Raw genomic sequence first — 19,839 nt, 5'->3', positions numbered from 1 at the left:
ATTACTATATGATCCAGCAATCCCACTTCTGAGTATACATTTAAAGAGACTGAAGTTGGTATGTCAAAGAGAGATCTGTACTCATTTCAGCATGATTCACAATAGCCAAGATATGGAAGCAACCTAGTGTCCATCACCAAATGAATAGATGAATACGTGGTGTATATACATACATGCAGTGGAATACTATGCAGTTTAAAATAAAAGGAAATTCTGTCATTTGTGACATGGATGAAACTGGACAATTTTATGCTAAGTTAGCCAGACACAGAAAGACAAACACTGTATGATCTCACTTATCAGTGGAATCTAAAAAAGTTAGTCTCATAGAAACAGTAGAAAAGTGGTTACCAGAGGCTGGAGAGTAGGGGTGGGAATGGAGAAAGAGAAGATGTGTCCAAAGTCTCAATTAGACTGGAGAAGCAGGTTCTAGTAATCTACTGCACTGCCTGGTGACTATATTAATAATAATGTATTGTATATTTCAAAATTGCTGAATAAAATAGATTTTTATCATCCTTAGTATAAAAAAAGATAAGTTGGTGAGGTGATGAAAATATTAATTGGCTTAATTGAATTTTTTTCCTGTATACATAAATCAAAACATCCCATTGTACCCCATAAATATATACAGTACTTGTCAATTAAATATAAGTAAATAATCAGCTAAAAATTAATTTATGGGCAAACAGAGGAATACTCCCATATGGAATAGTATACAGCAGCAAAAAATTAACACTAGCTAAGTGCATTAATATTAGAAATATATCATATTTAGAAATACAAAATGATAATATTTTTATAATCATACATAAGTAGTAAAGCTATGAAAAAATAAGGCAATAATAAATAACAAAGTTTCGGATAATCATTATTTTTTCCTGGGGGAGGGGGGAGACAGAAGATGGCATCAAGCAGCAACATAAAGACTTCAACTCTATTTTTATTATATTGCAACAAAGAAAATGCAAAAGCCTTGCATTATAACAGTCCTTTAGACCCCATCTTCTCGCTCTGCTGTATGCTATGGCTGTCAAACGTATGACCTCTCCAAACATTATAAACCACACAGATGAGGTTATAATTTTTACTTTAAATAGTCACACAAATTTTAAAGAAAGTAATAAGAAAACAATAATCTTTCCTCTAGCACTTCCATTCTGCTGATGAGCCCATTCAGTAAATGTTTAATTTCAGATATTTTACTTTTCAGTTCCAGAATATGCATGTGGATCTTTTTATATCTTCTATTTTTCTGTTTTTGTTTATAAGAAAGAATTAGAAAGAAACTCTGAACACTGAAACTTTATAAGTGTGGAATGATGGGTGATTTTTTACTTTAAAAACTATACCTTTGTATTTTAAAATGTTAGCATATTATTAATGATCTTATAAAAATAACTATTGACAAGTTTGCATATATGCTTCTAGTCCAAGCATCTGTATTTCTAAGTTTTCTTCAACAAACAGTAACTAATAAGTAATGTCACATTTTTTGATGCCTAAATTGCCATACAGTCAAAGGAACTTTAGTCATTTCTAAAGATCCTCTCCCAAAACATCTTTGAGAATTTCTGGTTGCTTATCCTTACTCATTACTCAAAATGTTTATCTCCTCCTTCATCTCTTTCTGTGTCTTAGAAATTATCTGATTTTCCCCAAGTTCTTATTATGAAAATTTTCAAACATACAGACCACTCAAAAGACTCCAATTAGTACCCTTCCTAGAAGATTAAACAAATTCAAATATTTGTTTAACAACTGTTAACATTGTTTAACAGTAGGCCATTTTCTGAAATACCTGTGTGTGTATAGATATATGTTTGCTGATCTATTTAGAAGTTGCAATCATCATTACTCTTTACTTTCAATGTTAAAACTTTACCTTGGAAAAAGAAAATAAAAAAATGAAAAAAAAAAAAACTTTACCTTGGATACTGTAAAAATAAGAATATTTATATATACATATAGATCCACAATATCAGTATCACACTCAAGAAAACAATTCTAGATTTTTTCCTAATATTCAGTAAATACTACATTTTCCTAATTGTCCCAAGAATGTCTTTTATTTATGTTTGTGTTTTATTTTTTGGGACAGGATCTCACTGTGTTGCCCAGGCTGGAGTGCAGTGGTACAATCATGGCTCAGTGGAGCCTCAGCCTCACTGGGCTGAGGTGATTTTCCTGCCTCAGTGCCCCAAGTAGCTGGGACTACAAGCAGGTGTCACCATGCCCAGCTAGTTTTTTGTGGGTGTTTTTCGTGGTTTTTTTTTTTTTTTTTTTTTTTTAAGAGAAGTGGTTTCACCATGTTGCCCAGGCTGGTCTCAAACTCCTGGGCTCAAGCAATCCACCTGCCTCACCTTCCAAAGTGCTGGAATTACAGGTGTGAACAACCATGCCTGGCTCCCAAGAATCTTTTATAACTTTTTCAAATCTGTATTCAGTCAAACTTGTTGTATCACTTTAAATCTGGAACAGTTTCCTCCATCTTTGGTGGGTTTTGGTATTTTTTTTTAATGACCACAGCTGTTTAAACAATCTACACTGGTATATCTCACTTCTGTACTTATCTTAAAATACTGTTTAACTTTTTCCCTACTCACTAAATTCCTGTAAACTTAAAGTTAGTTCTATACTCTGCTTGATTAGATTCGGGTTAAACTTTTTTTTTTTTTTTTTTTTTTGAGACAGGATCTTGCTCTGTCACCCGGGCTGGAGTGTAGCAGCATGATCATAGCTCACTGCAGTCTTGAATTCCTGAGCTCAATTATCCTCTTGCCTCAGCCTCCCAAGTAGCTTGGAGTACAGGCACATGCTACCACACCCAGCTAATTCTGTGTGTGTGTAGAGATAGAGTCTTGCTATGTTGCCAGATTGGTCTCTAACTCCTGGCCTCAAGCAGTTCTCCCACTTCAGTCTCCCAAAGTGCTGGGATTACGAGCCTGAGCCTGCACCCAGTCAGGTTAAACATTTTTTTATGACATTAAGTCATAGATAATAATGTGTACTTTACATTGTATTACTACAGGAAGTACATGATGTTAAGCTATCCACAATTTGTTATGCTAAATTCAAGCTCTTGGTTAAAGTGGCAACTCCACATCTCTCTGATGTAGAGGAATATTTCCCCTGTGCAACGATCTATAAGCTGTTACTGTGGCACCATGCAAATATCTTGCTTTCCAATAACATTTTACCTAATAGTTTTTTAGGACCATTGTTAAATATTGACTGAATTAATCATTATTCATTATAAAGAGTTGCAAAAACAATAATTTGTAATTCTTTCATTACTTCTACATTCATAAAGTGGTATTCTTTTGTTTTAAAATTTTCCTTTTTCTTCCTATGCTACTCTTTTCTTTTTTGAAGATCACCAAGGACTCATGAATTTTCCTTTATTCAGAATGTTGTAATAATCTATGTTCAAGTTATTCTGAAGTTGGCCAATAGGAGTCCCTGTTGACACAGTCTGGCTGTTGACACAGCTCCATTAGTCTTTGAAAACTTCCTTGCTGTATGAAACAAAAACTATTCCTGAAAATACTTTGGATGGTTTATACTTATTCACTAATCAATAAGTTCCTTACTCTGAATTCAAGGCAACCACAAAATGAGCTGCTGGAAAGTGAGAAAAAAAAAAAAACCATAAAATCTGTTATAAACTCTGCCCAAATCTTCGGCTAACCCCTAAAAGACACTCAAAAGGAAGCAGCACTGTAGGCAGCCCAGCTAAGGAAGAAAGAACTTAACCGAAATTTGTATTGCCGACTAAGACACAGAGTTTGCAGTGTCAGACATGTCTTAAGACATTTCAGAAACATAATAAAACATGTTTAACTCTATTAGCCATTCTACAATGTATACATATTTCAAAACATTCTATACATGATAAATATATACAGCTTTTATTTGCAAATTTAAATATCTGGGCGCGGTGGCTCAAGCCTGTAATCTCAACACTTTGGGAGGCTGAGATGGGAAGATTATTTGAGCTCAGGAGTGTGAGACCAGCCTGGGCAACATGGTGAAACCCTGTCTCTCCTAAAAATACAAAAATTGGTCAGGTGCAGTGGCAGGTGCCTATAGTTCCAGATAGCGGGGAGGCTGAGGCAGGAGAATCCCTTGAGCCAGGGAGGCAGAGGTTGCAGTGAGCCAAGAAAATTTATTTTCCAGAAAATTAGTTTTAGTGATACAACCTAAAAGTCTAAGTGGTTACTTAATTTCATATATATATATATATATTCTGTAAAATAAATTTTTAAAAACATTATGCTATTATAAGCCAACTCTTTTAAAGAATACTTAGCCAAAGGGAGATTTTATTTCTTAAGTGCATGAATTTGAAGGCAGATAATAAACAAGAAAAGTCCATCAGGTATAATAAATCACAACAACAAACTGGATAACCAACTAGCAATGTGATACCCAGATAAAAAGAATCATTTTGATACCGACCTGAATTATTTCATAAAGATGTATCTGAACACTCCCTAATGAGAATGCACATTTTTTTGTATTGTCATATTGTATCAGTTCCAATAAAACATTATTCCGCTCATCATCATAACGTCTGGGAATCTCAATATCAAAATAGATAAGAAAAGAAGCATTAAACTTGAGCCTAAAGATTTCTGAACATATACATTTCATACTATTATATTATTTGCATATTCAGTGATTCATTTTTACACATCATTAGCTTTATAACTTTTCAACCTCACAGTCACATATATACTAATATCAACAAAATGAAGATCTTGCTTATATCTAACATCAATTATCATCTTTTTGAACCACCCACTACATACATTCTCTTTTTAACTCTACACAAAAGTTCACCCTCAATACTCTATTGAAACTACGCTATCAAAGATAATCAACTACCAATACAAAATCCAAATATTCCAGACAATCCAAATACAGGTTATCCAAATAGCCAACATTTAAAAATATCTAATTTCCTTTTCAGTCTCTGTTCTTTAACTTTTTGATAAAATATATACCATTGCCTGAACTTGAAACTCCTAACCCTGAGCTCTGGAGCACAGCACTATTATTATGCAACCTTTAACATCTGTACACTCTCTTGCTAATTAGAGAAAAAGTCATGCCTCCCCACTTGTAAGAATCCAGGTGCCTACCTACAGTGCCTCTCCCCATGGTTGACATCAGATCCTGTATGAGCCTTCTTAAAGTTATGTTTGCAACTGTCTTCCCTCAAGAAATGAGAAAATAGGAATGCAAGCTCTGTGGGCCAGCAGAGTAGTTAAGAGGGAGGGCAGGCTCAGTTTTTCAACAATTTGGCATCTGGGTTATCGGAAACAGTAGAAAACTACAAATGCTCAATAAAATATTTAAAATATCATTTTAAAAGCAAAAGAGAGTTAATAAAATGGTGAGAAGTAATCATAAATCTCCAAGTATTGACAGACACTCAGAGAGGTAAAGTAGACACTGAAGTTACATTTGCCCTAAGGGCACTTCCCAATCAGGTGACCTGAAACTGCAGTTTATATGGTTTTGAAAGGCACAGAAGAGAGAAGACAACACATGATACATTTAACAGAGGATCCTTGCCCAACCATCCTCCGAGAAAGCTGAGAACCCAAAGGGCTATGGCTTCAGGGAATGGAGAAATCCTTCTCCCATCATATCTACAGAAGGTTGCAAGGGAAGTTGAACTGCTGAGTAGAATGGAGTGTGGGGTCCCTAATAAGCTATAAACAAAAACCAGTTCAGCGAAATTGCAGCCTAAAGTCACAGTCACTGAATGTTATAAAAAATTTAGAGCCAGACACTTAAAATGGTTTATATGGTAAACTTTATATTATGTATATTTTGTCATAACATAAACAAATAAACAGGACAACTTAAATTTAAAAAAATATCTCAAGTGGAATTTAGTTTAAAATGGTCCCAAACAGATAGTAGACTCAGTTGCCTTAGAAGAAACACAAGTCTTTCTTAGAGCTACTACGTTCATCTTAGACCTCAAAGAGGTTTGACAAATAATTTTCCAAGGAAAATGAACAGTTAACCATAAAAAATAACTCAGTCAGCATGGAAACAAAGAGCCACAAAGGAAAACAGCAAAAATAGACCCCCAAAAAACTTCAACTATTGGAATTCTAAGGAGCTACACTTACTATGTTAAAAGGCATAAAAACCAAGCTGAAAATATACTCCTGGTGCAGGAAACTTTAAAAATGATTTAACAAACCTAAACAAGGAACAATTTGTAGAAATGAAAACTAAAATAATTGAATAAAACACTCTATCAACTCAACCACAAATTTAATGCAGCTTTGGAAAATTAATGAACTAGTATTAAGGAATCCCGGAACTTTGGGAGGCCAAGGCAGGTTAATCACTTCAGCCCAAGAGTTCGATCCTAGCCTCAGCAACATGGCAAATCCCATCTCTACAAAATAATACAAAAAGAAGCCAAGAATGGTAGTGCATGTCTTTAGTTCTAGCTACTCAGGAGGCTGAGATAGGAGGATCACTTGAGCTCAGAAGGTTGAGGCTGCAGTGAGCTGCGATCACAGCATTAAACTCAAGCATGGGTGACAGGGAAAGACCCTGTCTCAATAAATAATAATAATAAAATAAATAGCAGAAGAATTACTTAGAATGCAAGGCAGAGAAACAAAGTGGTCAAAAATATTTTTATAGGTTAAAAGATATGGAAGACAGTGTAAAAATACCTAATGTATGTTAACCAGAGTCCAAGGAAAGGAAATAAATGATTAAGGAAAGGGGGCAGAGAGGCACTATTTTAAGAACTATTAGCTAGGTGGGCTCAGTGGCACACGCCTGTAATCCCAGCACTTTGGGAGGCTAAGGTGGGTGGATCGCGAGGAGGTCAGGAGTTCGAGGCCAGCCTGACCAATATGGTGAAACCCTGTCTCTACTAAAAATACAAAAATTATCTGGGCCTGGTGGCAGGTACCTGCAATCCCAGCTACTTGGGAGGCTGAGGCAGGAGAATAGCTTGAACCCAGGAAGCAGAGGTTGCAGTGAGTTGAGATGGAGCCACTGCACTCCAGCCTGGGTGACAGAACAAGACTCTGTCTCAAAAAAGAAAAAAAATTAGCTAATTTTTTTTATGACTGATGAACATCAATAATCCAGATTAAGCAGCCAATAAATCTCAACATAATAAACAGAAACCCAAATACAGACACATCAGAGTGAAATTAGCAGAAAAAAATATATAACACACAGAGAGGAAGACACATTATTTTCAAAGGTGATGGACTGACAAGTGACTTCTCTTCAACAAATATGGAAGCTAAGAGATAGTGAAATGATACTTTTTGCAGAAAATAACTGCAAATTTACAATTCTATATTCAATAAAAATTTCACTCAAAAATGAGAACGAAAATTTCACTCAAAAATGAGAATGAGACCAGGCAAACAAAAACTAATTACATCACCTGTTAACTCTGATAGGAAAAAAAATTTTTAATAAATAGTTCAGACAGAAAGTAACTGACCACAGGAGGATGATCTGAGCTATAACAAAGGTTAAAGTGGGATCCAAGATGGCCAAATAGGTACAGCTCTGGAGTACAGTTCCCAGCGAGAACACAGAGGGTGAGTGATCACCATATTTCCAAATGAGTTTTTACTGCCCACAGACCAGGAGAGTCCTGAGTGGAAAAGTGCCACAAATTTCCAGCACAGCTATTTCAGCCAGTGCAGTGGGTCTCTGCACAAAAACTCACACAAATCTGGGCAGCTATTTCAGCTGGCTCCTGGAATGCCTGGGAGACAGAGTTGCCCATTCAACTGAAAAAAAGGGGGCTGAAACAGGGAGCCAGGTGATCTGGCTCGGTGGGTCCTACCCCCACAAAGACCAGCAATCTGAAACACTCTGGATTGAGAGTTTCACGGCAAGCACAGCTGGACCTGTGCCATTACCAAGGCAGTCCATCATACAGAGGTAGTCTGCCATACTGAGTCAAACTGCCATTACTGAGGCAGTTCTAACTATACCTCTATAAACAAAACCACAAGGAAGTTCACACAGCAGCTGGTCAGAGCCCATGGCAGCTCAGCAACACCTCTACTAGCAGACTGTGACTAGGCTACCTCCTTGCTGGGCAGGGCATCTCTGCAAAAAGGTAGCAGCATGTCAGGAACTTATGAATAAAGCCCCACCTTCCCAGGACAGAGCACCTGGTGAAAAAAGGTGGTTATGAGTTCCACTGCAGCAGACTCAAACATACCTGCCCAGCAGCTCTGAACGGAACAATGGAGCTCACAGTTCAGCACTTGAGCTCCTATAAAGGACAGGCTGTCTCCTCAAGCAGCTCCCCAACCCCCATATATGTAGAAACACCTCATAAAGGAGAGCTCAGGCTGACATCTGGCAGTTATCCTTCTGGGACAAAGATAACAGAAGAAGAAACTGGCAGCAACCCTCACTGTTATGCAGCCAGTGCAGGTGATCCCCAGGCAAGCAGAGTCTGGAGTGGACTTCCAGCAGTCCTACAGCAGAGGGGTCTGACTGTTAGAAGGAAAATTAAAAAACAGAAAGAAATAACTTCATCATCAACAAAAAGCATGTCCACTCAGAGATCCCATCCAAAAGTTACCAACTACAAAGACCACAGGTAGATAAATCCACAAACATGGGAAGAAACTAGCACAAAAAGGATGAAAACACCAAAAACCAGAATGCCTCTCCTACTCCAAGGGATCCCAACTCCTCACCAGCAAGGGAACAAAGATGGATGGAGAATGAGTCTGACGAATTGACAGAAACAGGCTTCAGAAAGTGGGCAATAACAAACTTCTCTGAGCTAAAAGAACATGTTCTAACCCAACGCAAAGAAACTAAGAACACTGAAAAAAGGTTTGACAAAATGCTAACAAGAATAAACAGTGTAGAGAAGAATAAAAATGAATTGATGGAGCTGAAAAACACAACACAAAAACTTCATGAAGCATGCACAAGTTTCAATAGCAGAATCGACCAAGCAGAATAAAGGATATCAGAGGTTGAAGATCAACTTCATGAAATAAAGTTAGAAGGCAAGATTAGAGAAAAAAAAAAGAGTAAAAAGAAATGAACAAAGCCTCCAAGAAATATGGGATTATGTGAAAAGACCTAATCTACGTTTGATAGGTATACCTGAAAGTGATGGAGAGAATAAATCCAAGCTGGAAAATACTCTTCAGGATATTAACCAGGAAAACTTCCCCAACCTAGCAAGGCAGACCACCATACAAGGCTATGAAATACAGAGAACACCACAAAGATATTCCTCAAGAAGAGCAATCCCAAGGCACATAATCATCAGATTCACCAGGGCTGAAATGAAGGAGAAAATGCTAAGGGCACCCAGAGAGAAAGGTCAGGTTACCCATGGAGGGAAGACTATCAGACTCACAGAGGATCTCTTGGCAGAAGTCCTACAAGCCAGAATAGAGTGGGGGCCAATATCCAACATCCTTACAGAAAAGAATTTTCAACCCAGAATTTCATATCCAGCCAAACTAAGCTTCATAAGCAAAGAAGAAATAAAATCCTTTATGAACAAGCAATTATTCAGAGATTTCATCACCACCAGGCCTGCTTTACAAGAGCTCCTGAAAGAAGCACTAAACATAGAAAGGAACAACCAGTACCAGCCACTGCAAAAACATACAAATGGTAAAGAGAATCAACACAATGAAGACACTGCATCAACTAACAGGCAAAACAACCAGCTAGCATCAAAATGGCAGGATCAAATTGACACACAACAATATTAACCTTAAATGTAAATGGGCTAAATGCCCCAATCAAAAGACACAGACTAGAAAATTGGATAAAAAGTCAAAACTTTTTTGTGTGGTATATCCAGAAAACCCATCTCACATGCAAGGACACACATAGGCTAAAAATAAAAGGATGGAGGAAGATTTAACAAGCAGCAAATGGAGAGCAAAAAAAAAGCAGGAGTTGCAATTCTAGTCCCTGATAAAATGGATTTTAAACCAACAAAGATCAAAAGGGACAAAGAAGGGCATTACATAATGGTAAAAGGATCAATACAACAAGAAGAGCTAGTGATCCTAAATACATACGCACCCAATACAGGATCACCTAGGTACATAAAGCAAGTTCTTAATGACCTACAAAGAGACTTAGACTCCCACATAATAATAGTTGGAGACTTTAACACTCCACCGTCAATAGTAGAAAGATCAATGAGACAGAAAATTAACAAGGATATCCAGGACTTGAACTCAGATCTGGACCAAGCAAACCTAATAGACATTTACAGAACTCTTCACCCCAAATTCACAGAATATACATTCTTCTCAGCAATCATATCACACCTACTCTAAAATTGACTACATAATTGGAAGTAAATCACTCCTCAACAAATGCAAAAGAATGGAAACCATAACAAACAGTCTCTCAGAAAATGGTACAATCAAATTAGAAATCAGGATTGACAAACTAACTCATAACTGCACAGCTTCATGGAAACTGAACAACTGGCTCTTGAATGTTGACTGGATAACCAATGAAATGAAGGCAGAAATAAAGATGTTATTCAAAACCAATGAGAATGAAGACACAATGTACCAGAATCTCTGGGACACATTTAAAGCAGGGTCTACAGGAAAATTCACAATGATAAATGTCCACATAAGAAGTAAGTAAAGATCTAAAATCAACACCCTATCATCAAAATTGAAAGAGCTAGAGGACCAAGATGAAAAAACTCAAAAGCGAACAAAAGACAAGAAATAACTAAGATCAGAGCAGAACTGAAGGAGATAGAGACACAAAAAACCCTTCAAAAAATCAATAAATCCAGGAGCTGGTTTTTTGAAAAGACCAACAAAATAGACAGGCCACTAGCCAGATTAATAGAAAAGAAAAAAGAGAAGAATCAAATAGATGCAATAAAAAATGATAAAGGGGATATCACCACTGATCCCACAGAAATACAAACCACTATCAGAGATTACTACAAACAACTCTATGCACATAAACCAGTAAACCTGAAAGAAATGGAAAAATTCCTGGACAGTTGCACCCTCCCAACCTTAAACCAGGAAGAAGTCAAAGCCCTGAATAGACCAATAACAAGGGTTGAAGTTGAGGCAGCAATCAACAGCCTACCAACCAAAAAAAAGCCCAGGTGCAGATGGGTTCACAGTTGAATTCTACCAGACATACAAAGAAGAGCTGGTACCACTCCTGAAACTATTCCAAGCAATCCAAAAAGGGAATCCTTCCCAAATCATTTTATGAGACCAACATCACCCTGATACCAAAACTCTGCAGAAACTCAACAATAAGGGAAAACTTCGGGCCAATATCCATGATGAACATAGATGCAAAAATCTTCAATAAAATGCTGGCAAACCGATTGCAACAGCAGATCAAAAAGCTTATACATCACGATCAAGTAGGCTTCATCCCAGGGATGCAAGGCTGGTTCAAAATATGCCAGTCTATAAACTTAATTCACCACATAAACAGAATCAAAGAAAAAAACCACATGATTATCTCAATAGATGCAAAGAAGGCCTTTGACAAAATTAACAGCCCTTTATGCTAAAACTCTCAATAAATTAGGTATCGATGGAATGTGTCTCAAAATAATAAAAGCTAAATACAACAAACCCACAGCCAATATCATACTGAATGGGCAAAAACTGGAAGCATTCCCTTTGAAATTTGGCACTAGACAAGGATACACCCTCTCACCATTCCTATTCAATATAGTACTAGAAGTTCTAGCCAGAGCAATCAGGCATAAAAAACAAATAAAGGGTATTCAATTAGGAAAGGAGGAAGTCAAATTTTCTCTATTTGCAGATGACAAGATTGTATATTTAGAAGACCCCATTGTCTCAGCCCCAAATTTCCTGAAACTGATAAGCAACTTCAGCAAAATTTCAGAATACAAAATCAACATGCAGAAAACACAAGCATTCCTATACACCAATAACAGACTTAAAGAGAGCCAAATCATGAGCAAACTCCCATTAACAGTTGCTACAAAGAGAATAAAATACTTAGGAACACAAATAAAGGATGTAAAGGACATCTTCAAGGAGAACTACAAACCACTGCTCAACAAAATAAGAGTGGACACAGACTGAAAAACATTCCACGCTCATAGTTAGGAAGAACCAATATGGTGAAAATGCCCATACTGCCTAAAGTAATTTATAGATTCAATGCTATCCCCATCAAGCTACCATTGACCTTCTTCACAGAACTGAAAAAAACACCTTAAACTTCATATGGAACCAAAAGAGAGCCCACATAGCCAAGTCAATTCTAAGCAAAAAGAACAAAGCTGGGTACATCATGCTATCTGACTTCAAATTATACTACAAGGCTACAGTAATCAAAACAGAATAATACTGGTACCAAAACAGAGACATAGACCAGTGGAACAGAACAGAGGCCTGGGAGGCAGCACCACACATCTACAACCATGTGATCTCTGACAAACCTGACAAAAATAAGCAATGGGGAAAGGAGTCCCTGATTAATAAATGGTGTTAGGAAAACTGGCTAGCAGTGTGCAGAAAGCAGAAACTGGACCCCTTCCTAACACCTTACACTAAAATTAACTCCAGATGGATTAAAGACTTAAACATATGACCTAACACCATAGAAACCCTAGAAGAAAACCTAGGCAATACCATTCAGGACATAGGCATAGGCAAGGACTTCATGACTAAAACACCAAAAGCATTGGCAACAAAAGCCAAAATAGACAAATGGGATCTAATTAAACTCCAGAGCTTCTGCAGGCAAAAGAAACAATCATTAGAGTGAATCAGTAACCAACAGAATGGGGAAAAAATTTTGCAATCTAGCCATCTCACAAAGGGCTAATATCCAGAATCTACAAAGAACTAAAACAGATTTACAAGAAAAAAACAAACAAATCAATTCAAAAGTGGGTGAAGGACATGAACAGACACTTTTCAAAAGAAGACATATATGAGGCCAACAACCATATGAAAAAATGCTCATCATCACTGGTCATTAGCCATGTGTGTACCTATGCAACAATCTTGCATGTTCTTCACATGTACCCCAAAACCTAAAATGAAATAAATAAATAAATAAACAAATAAATAAATAGAAATGCAAATCAAAACCACATTGAGATACCATCTCACGCCAATTAGAATGATGATCATTGAAAAATCTGGAGACAACAGATGCTGGAGAGGGTGTGAAAAAATAGGAACACTTTTTTTTATTGCATTTTAGGTTTTGGGGTACACGTGAAGAACATGCAAGATTGCTGCATAGATACACACATGGCAGTGTGATTTGCTGCCTTCCTCCCTATCACCTATATCTGGCATTTCTCCCCAGGCTATCTCTCCCCAACTTCCCACCCCTCACTGTCCCTCCTCTATTTCCCCTTGACAGAGCCCAGTGTGTGATGCTCCCCTCCCTGTGTCCATGTGTTCTCACTTTTCAACACCCACCTATGAGTGAGAACATGTGGTGTTTGATTTTCTGTTCTTGTGTCAGTTTGCTGAGAATGATGGTTTCCAGGTTCATCCATGTCCCTACAAAGGACATGAACTCATCATTTTTGATGGCTGCATAATATTCCATGGTGTATATGTGCCACATTTTCCCTATCCAGTCTATCATCGATGGGCATTGAGGTTGCTTCCAGGTCTTTGTTACTGTAAACAGTGCTGCAATGAACATTTGTGTGCATGTGTCCTTATAGTAGAACGATTTATAATCCTTTGGATATATACCCAGTAATGGGTTTGTTGGGTCAAATGGAATTTCTATTTCTAGGTCCTTGAGGAATCACCACACTATCTTCCACAATGGTTGAACTAATTTACACTCCCACCAACAGTGTAAAAGTGTTCCTACTTCTCCACATCCTCTCCAGCATCTGTTGTCTCCAGGTTTTTTAATGATCACCATTCTAACTGGTATGAGATGGTATCTCAATGTAGTTTTGATTTGCATTTCTCTAATGACCACTAATGATGAGCATTTTTTCATATGTTTGTTGGCCTCATGTATGTCTTCTTTTGTAAAGTGTCTGTTCATATCTTTTGCCCCCTTCTGAATGGGCTTGTTTGTTTTTTTTTCTTGTAAGTCTGTTTTAGTTCTTTGCAGATTCTGGATATCAGCCCTTTGTCAGATGGGTAGACTGCAAAATATTTTCCCCATTCTGTTGGTTGCTGATTTACTCTAACAACTGTTTCTTTTGCTTTGCAGAAGCTGTAGAGTTTGATTAGGTCCCATTTGTCTATTTTGGCCTTTGTTGCCAATGCTTTTGGTGCTTTGGTCATGAAGTCCTTGCCTATGCCTATGCCTATGTCCTGAATGGTATTGCCTAGATTTTCTTCTAGGGTTTTTATGGTGTTAGGTCTTATGTTTAAGTCTTTAATCCATCTGGAGTTAATTTTAGTGTAAGGTGTCAGGAAGGGGTCCAGTTTCTGCTTTCTGCACATGTCTAGCCAGTTTTCCCAACATCATTTATTAAACAGGGACTCCTTTCCCCATTGCTTGTTTTTGTCAGGTTTGTCAAAGATCAGATGGTTGTAGATGCCATTCACAATTGCTACCAAGATAATAATATACCTAGGAATACAACTAACAAGGAACGTAAAGAACCTTCTCAAGGAGAACTACAAACCACTGCTCAACGAAATAAGAGGGCACACAAACAGATGGAGAAACATTCCATGTTCATGGTTAGGAAGAATAAATACCATGAAAATGGCCATACTGACCAAAGTAATTTACAGATTCAACACTATCCGCATCAAGCTACCAATGACCTTCACAGAACTGGAAAAAAACACCTTTAACTTCATATGGAACCAAAAGAGAGCCCACATAGCCAAGTCAATTCTAAGCAAAAAGAACAAAGTGGGAGGCATCACACTACTGGACTTCAAACTATACTACAAGGCTACAGTGATCAAAACAGCATGGTACTGGTACCAAAACAGAGATATAGACCAATGGAACAGAACAGAGGTCTCGGAGGCAACACAGGAACACTTTTACACTGTTGGTGGGAGTGTAAATTAGTTCAACCATTGTGGATGATAGTGTGGTGATTGCTCAAGGACCTAGAAATAGAAATTCCATTTGACCCAGCAATCCCATTACTGGGCATATATCAAAAGGATTATAAATCATTCTATTATAAAGACACATGGACACATATGTTCATTGTGGCACTGCTTACAATAGTAAAGACCTGGAACCAACCCAAATGACCATCAATCATAGACTGGACAAGGAAACTATGGCATATATACACCATGGAATACTATACTGCCATCAAAAACGATGAGTCCATGTCCTCTGTAGGGACATGGATGAATCTGGAAACCATCATTCTCAGCAAACTGACACAAGGACAGAAAATCAAATACCGCATGTTCTCACTTATAGGAGGGTGTTCAACAATGAGAACACATGGACACAGGGAGGGGAGCATCACACACTGGTGTCTGTTTGAGGGGATGAGGGGAGGGACAGAGGTTGGTAGGGAGTTGGGGAGGGATACCATGGGGAGAAATGCTTGTTACAGGTGATGGGGGGATGGAGGCAGCAAACCACATTGCCATGTATGTACCCATGCAACAATCCTGCATGTTCTGCATATGTACCCCAGGACCTAAAGTGTAAAAATATATTTTTAAAAAGAAACTTAAAAGAAAAGAAAGAAATGTGATTGGACAAAAAGGGTCTGATCTAAACTCTCCCTGTTCCCCTGCAAACAAAAAAAAAAAAAAAAGAGAGAGAGAGAGAGAGAGAAAAGAAATGTTAAAGTGGAAAATATGTAGGTAAGCTAAAGAAATATAGACTATGTTAAATAAATACAAATTACAACTCAGGGGATTTAAAATACAAAAAACAGATAATAATAACATATTAGTTGAGGGTGATAAATGGAATTAAAGTTTCTAAGATCCTTGTCTTCCCAGGAGAAGGATGAAGGATAAAGATATTGTTAAACATTGGATTTGATAAGCATACATAATTTCTATAATAGCCATTTTTAAAAAGAGTAGTGGGTAATTTCCACCATAAGAAAGTTGAAAAACAGAATGAAACTGTTAAATACAGTTGACCCTTGAACAACATGGTTTGAGCTGCATAAGTCCACTTACATGAATTTTTTTTCAATAAAAGTCACACCAAATGTGCCTCCCTCTCCTGCCTCTCCTTCTTCTTCCTCCACCACTTCCTTCTCTGCCACCCTTGAGACAGCAAGACCAGCCTCTCTTCTTTCTCAGCCAACTCAGTGTGAAAATGACAAGAATGAAGACCTTTATAATGATCCTCTTCCACTTAATGAATAGTAAATATGCTTTCTCTTCCTTATGATTTTCTTTTTTCTTTTCTCTAGTTGCATTATTGTTAGAATACAGTATATAATATATACCATACAAAATATGTGTCAATCAACTGTTTACATTATTGGTAAAACTTCTAGTCAACAGTAGACTATTAGTAGTTAAGTACTGGGGAAGTCAGAGTTTTAATTGTGTAGAGGGGTCAGTGCCTCAATGTCTATGTTGTCCAAGCGTCAATTGTATTCAATCCCAGAGATGAAGAAAAGACAAAAGAGGAAAGACGGAAAAAGAATCCATGGTTCAATTGTGATAAATAGCACAAAAGAAGGTAACAGATTTAATCTGCATTAACATTACATATATTAACTATTACACTAACAGACGTAGTCAAAATACAAATACTGTCAGACTGGATGTTTTAAATCTATATTCAGTTTACAAAAGATAAAGCTAAAACATAATGTAATTTATATTTTTCTAATATATTCTATTTCATCAAGATTTTCAAACTTTTAGTATAGAGTTATACATGGTATTCTCTTACAGATTTCAATTGCCTCTATATTTATACCTATATTCCAAATTTTCCATAATTTTCTTAATGAGACTTGTCAGAATTGTGCCTATTGTGTTAGTTTTATTAATAATTAGCTCTTGTATTGTTACATTTCTTTAACACCTATACTGTTGTAAATAACTCATTTGTTTCTTTTCTGTTATTAATTTCTTCCTCCTGATTTCCTAAGGTTTTACATTTTCTAAGTTCTTAAATTTAATACTAATTTAGTTTCCACACTCATCTTCCTCCTTCCTTCCCCCATTCTCCCTGACTCCTTCCCTCTCTTTCTCCTTTATTCCTTCCTAATACAATTTTGTTAAACTTTTCATGGTTGCTCTAGGGATTATAATATGGATTTTTCACAGATCACAATATATTTTGAATTAAAATTAAGCCACCATGTACAATAGAATAATTCTATTTAAACCTCTGCATTCTCTGTATTCTGGCCATGTATTTCACTTCTACATATGCTACAATTTCTATCATTCATTGACATTATTTTATTTTTAAATAACAAGACTCAATCGTCTTTTGGGGACAATTTTTTTTTAATAATCTTGTATTTTTACCTACACATTTACCATTTCTAGTGATCCTCTCTCCTGTGCATCTGGGATCATTTGTCTCCAATCTGAAGCTTTCTTTTCTATTTATTGCAGTGCATGCCTTCTACATACAAATTTTCTCAGCTTTTGTCTTTCATCATCTTTTAAAGTATATTCTCATTGGATATAGAAATCTAGGCTGAACTTTCCCCCTTCCCCAGCATTCTAAAGATGGCATTCTCTTGTCTTCTGACTTGCATTGTTTCTGATGGAGAGTCAGCTGACATTGTTGTGCATCTGAATGTAATGTGTTTTCTCCCCCTGGCTGTCTTTAAGATTTTCTCATTATCTTTGGTTTTCAGCAGTTTGAATGGGATATACATATGTGTGATCATTTCTATACTTATTCACTTAAAGTTCACTGATTTTCTTGAATCTATGGATGGATTTTCAATCAATTTGGGGAAGACTTGAGTCTTGGGTCACTCGTTCTTTAACTATTTCCTCTTTTTGATTCAAATAAACACAATCAGAAATGACAAAGGGGATATTACCACTGACCCCACTGAAATACAAACAACCATTAGAGAATATTATGAATACCAATATGCAAATAAACTAGAAGATCTTCAAGAAATGGATAAATTCCTGGTCACATACCCTCCCAAGACTGAACCAGGAAGAAACTGAATCCCTGAACAGACCAATAACAAGCTCTGAGACTAAAGCAGTAATAAATAGCCTACCAACCAGAAAAAAAACCCAAGACTACATGAATTCACAGCTGAATTCTACCAGATGTACAAAGAAGGGCTGGTATCATTCCTACAGAAACTTCCCAAAAATTGAGGAGAATGGACTCCTCCCTAACCCATTCTATGAGGCCAGCATCATCCTGATGAAAACTTGGCAAAGATTCAACAAAAAAGAAAACTTTAGGCCAATATCCTTGATCAACAAAATACTGGCAAACTGAATTCAGCAGCAGATCAAAAAGTTTGTCTACCACTGTCAAGTAGGCTTTATCCTTGAAATGCAAGGTTGGTTCAACACATACAAATTAATTAATGTGACTAATCCCATAAACAGAACTGAAGACAAAAACCACATGATTATCTCAATAGATGCAGAAAAGGCTTTTAATAAAATTCAGTACCATACATATCAAACACTCTCAATAAACTAGGTATTGAAGGACCATACCTCAGAATAATAAGAAAGATATTATTATTCTGAGGTATGGTCCTTTAATATCTAATTAAAATCCACAGCCAACATCACACTGAATGGGCAATGCTTCCCTATATTCAGCTGATGTGCTTCAAAAACAATGGGTGTAAATCCAACCCAATTCCCTATTCCCCTTAAAAACTGGCACAAGACAAGGATACCCTCTCTCACCCCTGCTAGTCAACATAGCATTGGAAATCCTGGCCAGGGCAATCAGATAAGAGAAAGAAATAAAAGGCATCCCAATAGAACAGAGGAAGTCAAACTATCCCTTTTTGCAGATGACATAATCCTACATCTAGAAAACCCCATAGCCTCAGTTTTAAGATACATTTACGATTCTAAGAAGCTTTACTGTAAACAGAAACATAGTAAGTGCTAGTGTGTGAGGCACTTTAATAAAGTGTGGTCTGAAACCAGACTGCCCACATGCCCAGCTCAACCACTTACCACTCACTATAACTTTAAGAAAGGTCCTTAACCACAAAGTGCCTCAGTTTCTTCATCAGTAAAATAAGGATGAGAGTGTCTCTCTCTCTCTCTCTCTCTCTCTGTGTGTGTGTGTGTGTGTGTGTGTGTGTGTGTGTGTGTTTGGGTTGTAATACAGACTAAGTTAATCCATGCAAAAATAATTAGAGAGAGACTAAGGGGAATATAGGATAGAAGAAAAGGAAAGAAGACGGGGAAAACTATAAGGTGGAAGACAGTAGATAAGAAGAGAAGAGCAAGATAGAGATAAATACATGCATAACGAACACTTGAAACCACAGACAGTAACATCTCAGGAAAGAAATCTACTAAGATTATGCATTTCACAGTAAATTGTTTATTTTTAAAAAAATACCACTATAGCCAATAGTATAGAAATAGGATACTGTTAGATACCAAATTAAAAGGTGCTCACTGCTTTTGTTTCTTTCCTACTCGTTTTTATAAACAGATATAATTAGGATAGAATATTTGAAACTATAAGGAGACATTCTAGTATCTAGAAGAGATATTAACATTACCTGTACAGAAAAATACTTTACTTCATCAAACGTAATTGCAGTGTTCTTCTCACTGTCATTGGATAGCAAGCGACACATTTTTGTACATTTCACAACTTCATTTACAGAGATGCAAATAAATAAATAATCATTTTGTTGATTAATGA

At 36.8% G+C, this 19,839-nt stretch overlaps 1 protein-coding gene across 1 annotated transcript in view; it reads right to left on the bottom strand.

The window, feature by feature from the left end:
• The window catches only part of C2CD6 (C2 calcium dependent domain containing 6), a 92,921-nt gene that overhangs the window by 45,484 nt on the left and 27,598 nt on the right, over positions 1-19,839 (bottom strand). The window contains 2 exon segments of the mRNA XM_074400171.1: positions 4,462-4,584; positions 19,694-19,839. Coding sequence (XP_074256272.1) covers positions 4,462-4,584; positions 19,694-19,839 — 269 coding nt within the window.

This window comes from Saimiri boliviensis, chromosome 5, assembly GCF_048565385.1.
Source record: "Saimiri boliviensis isolate mSaiBol1 chromosome 5, mSaiBol1.pri, whole genome shotgun sequence".
Lineage (NCBI taxonomy): Eukaryota > Metazoa > Chordata > Mammalia > Primates > Cebidae > Saimiri > Saimiri boliviensis.
Note: the sequence above shows the minus strand (reverse complement) of the source record. Positions and strands in the feature narration are given on the sequence as shown.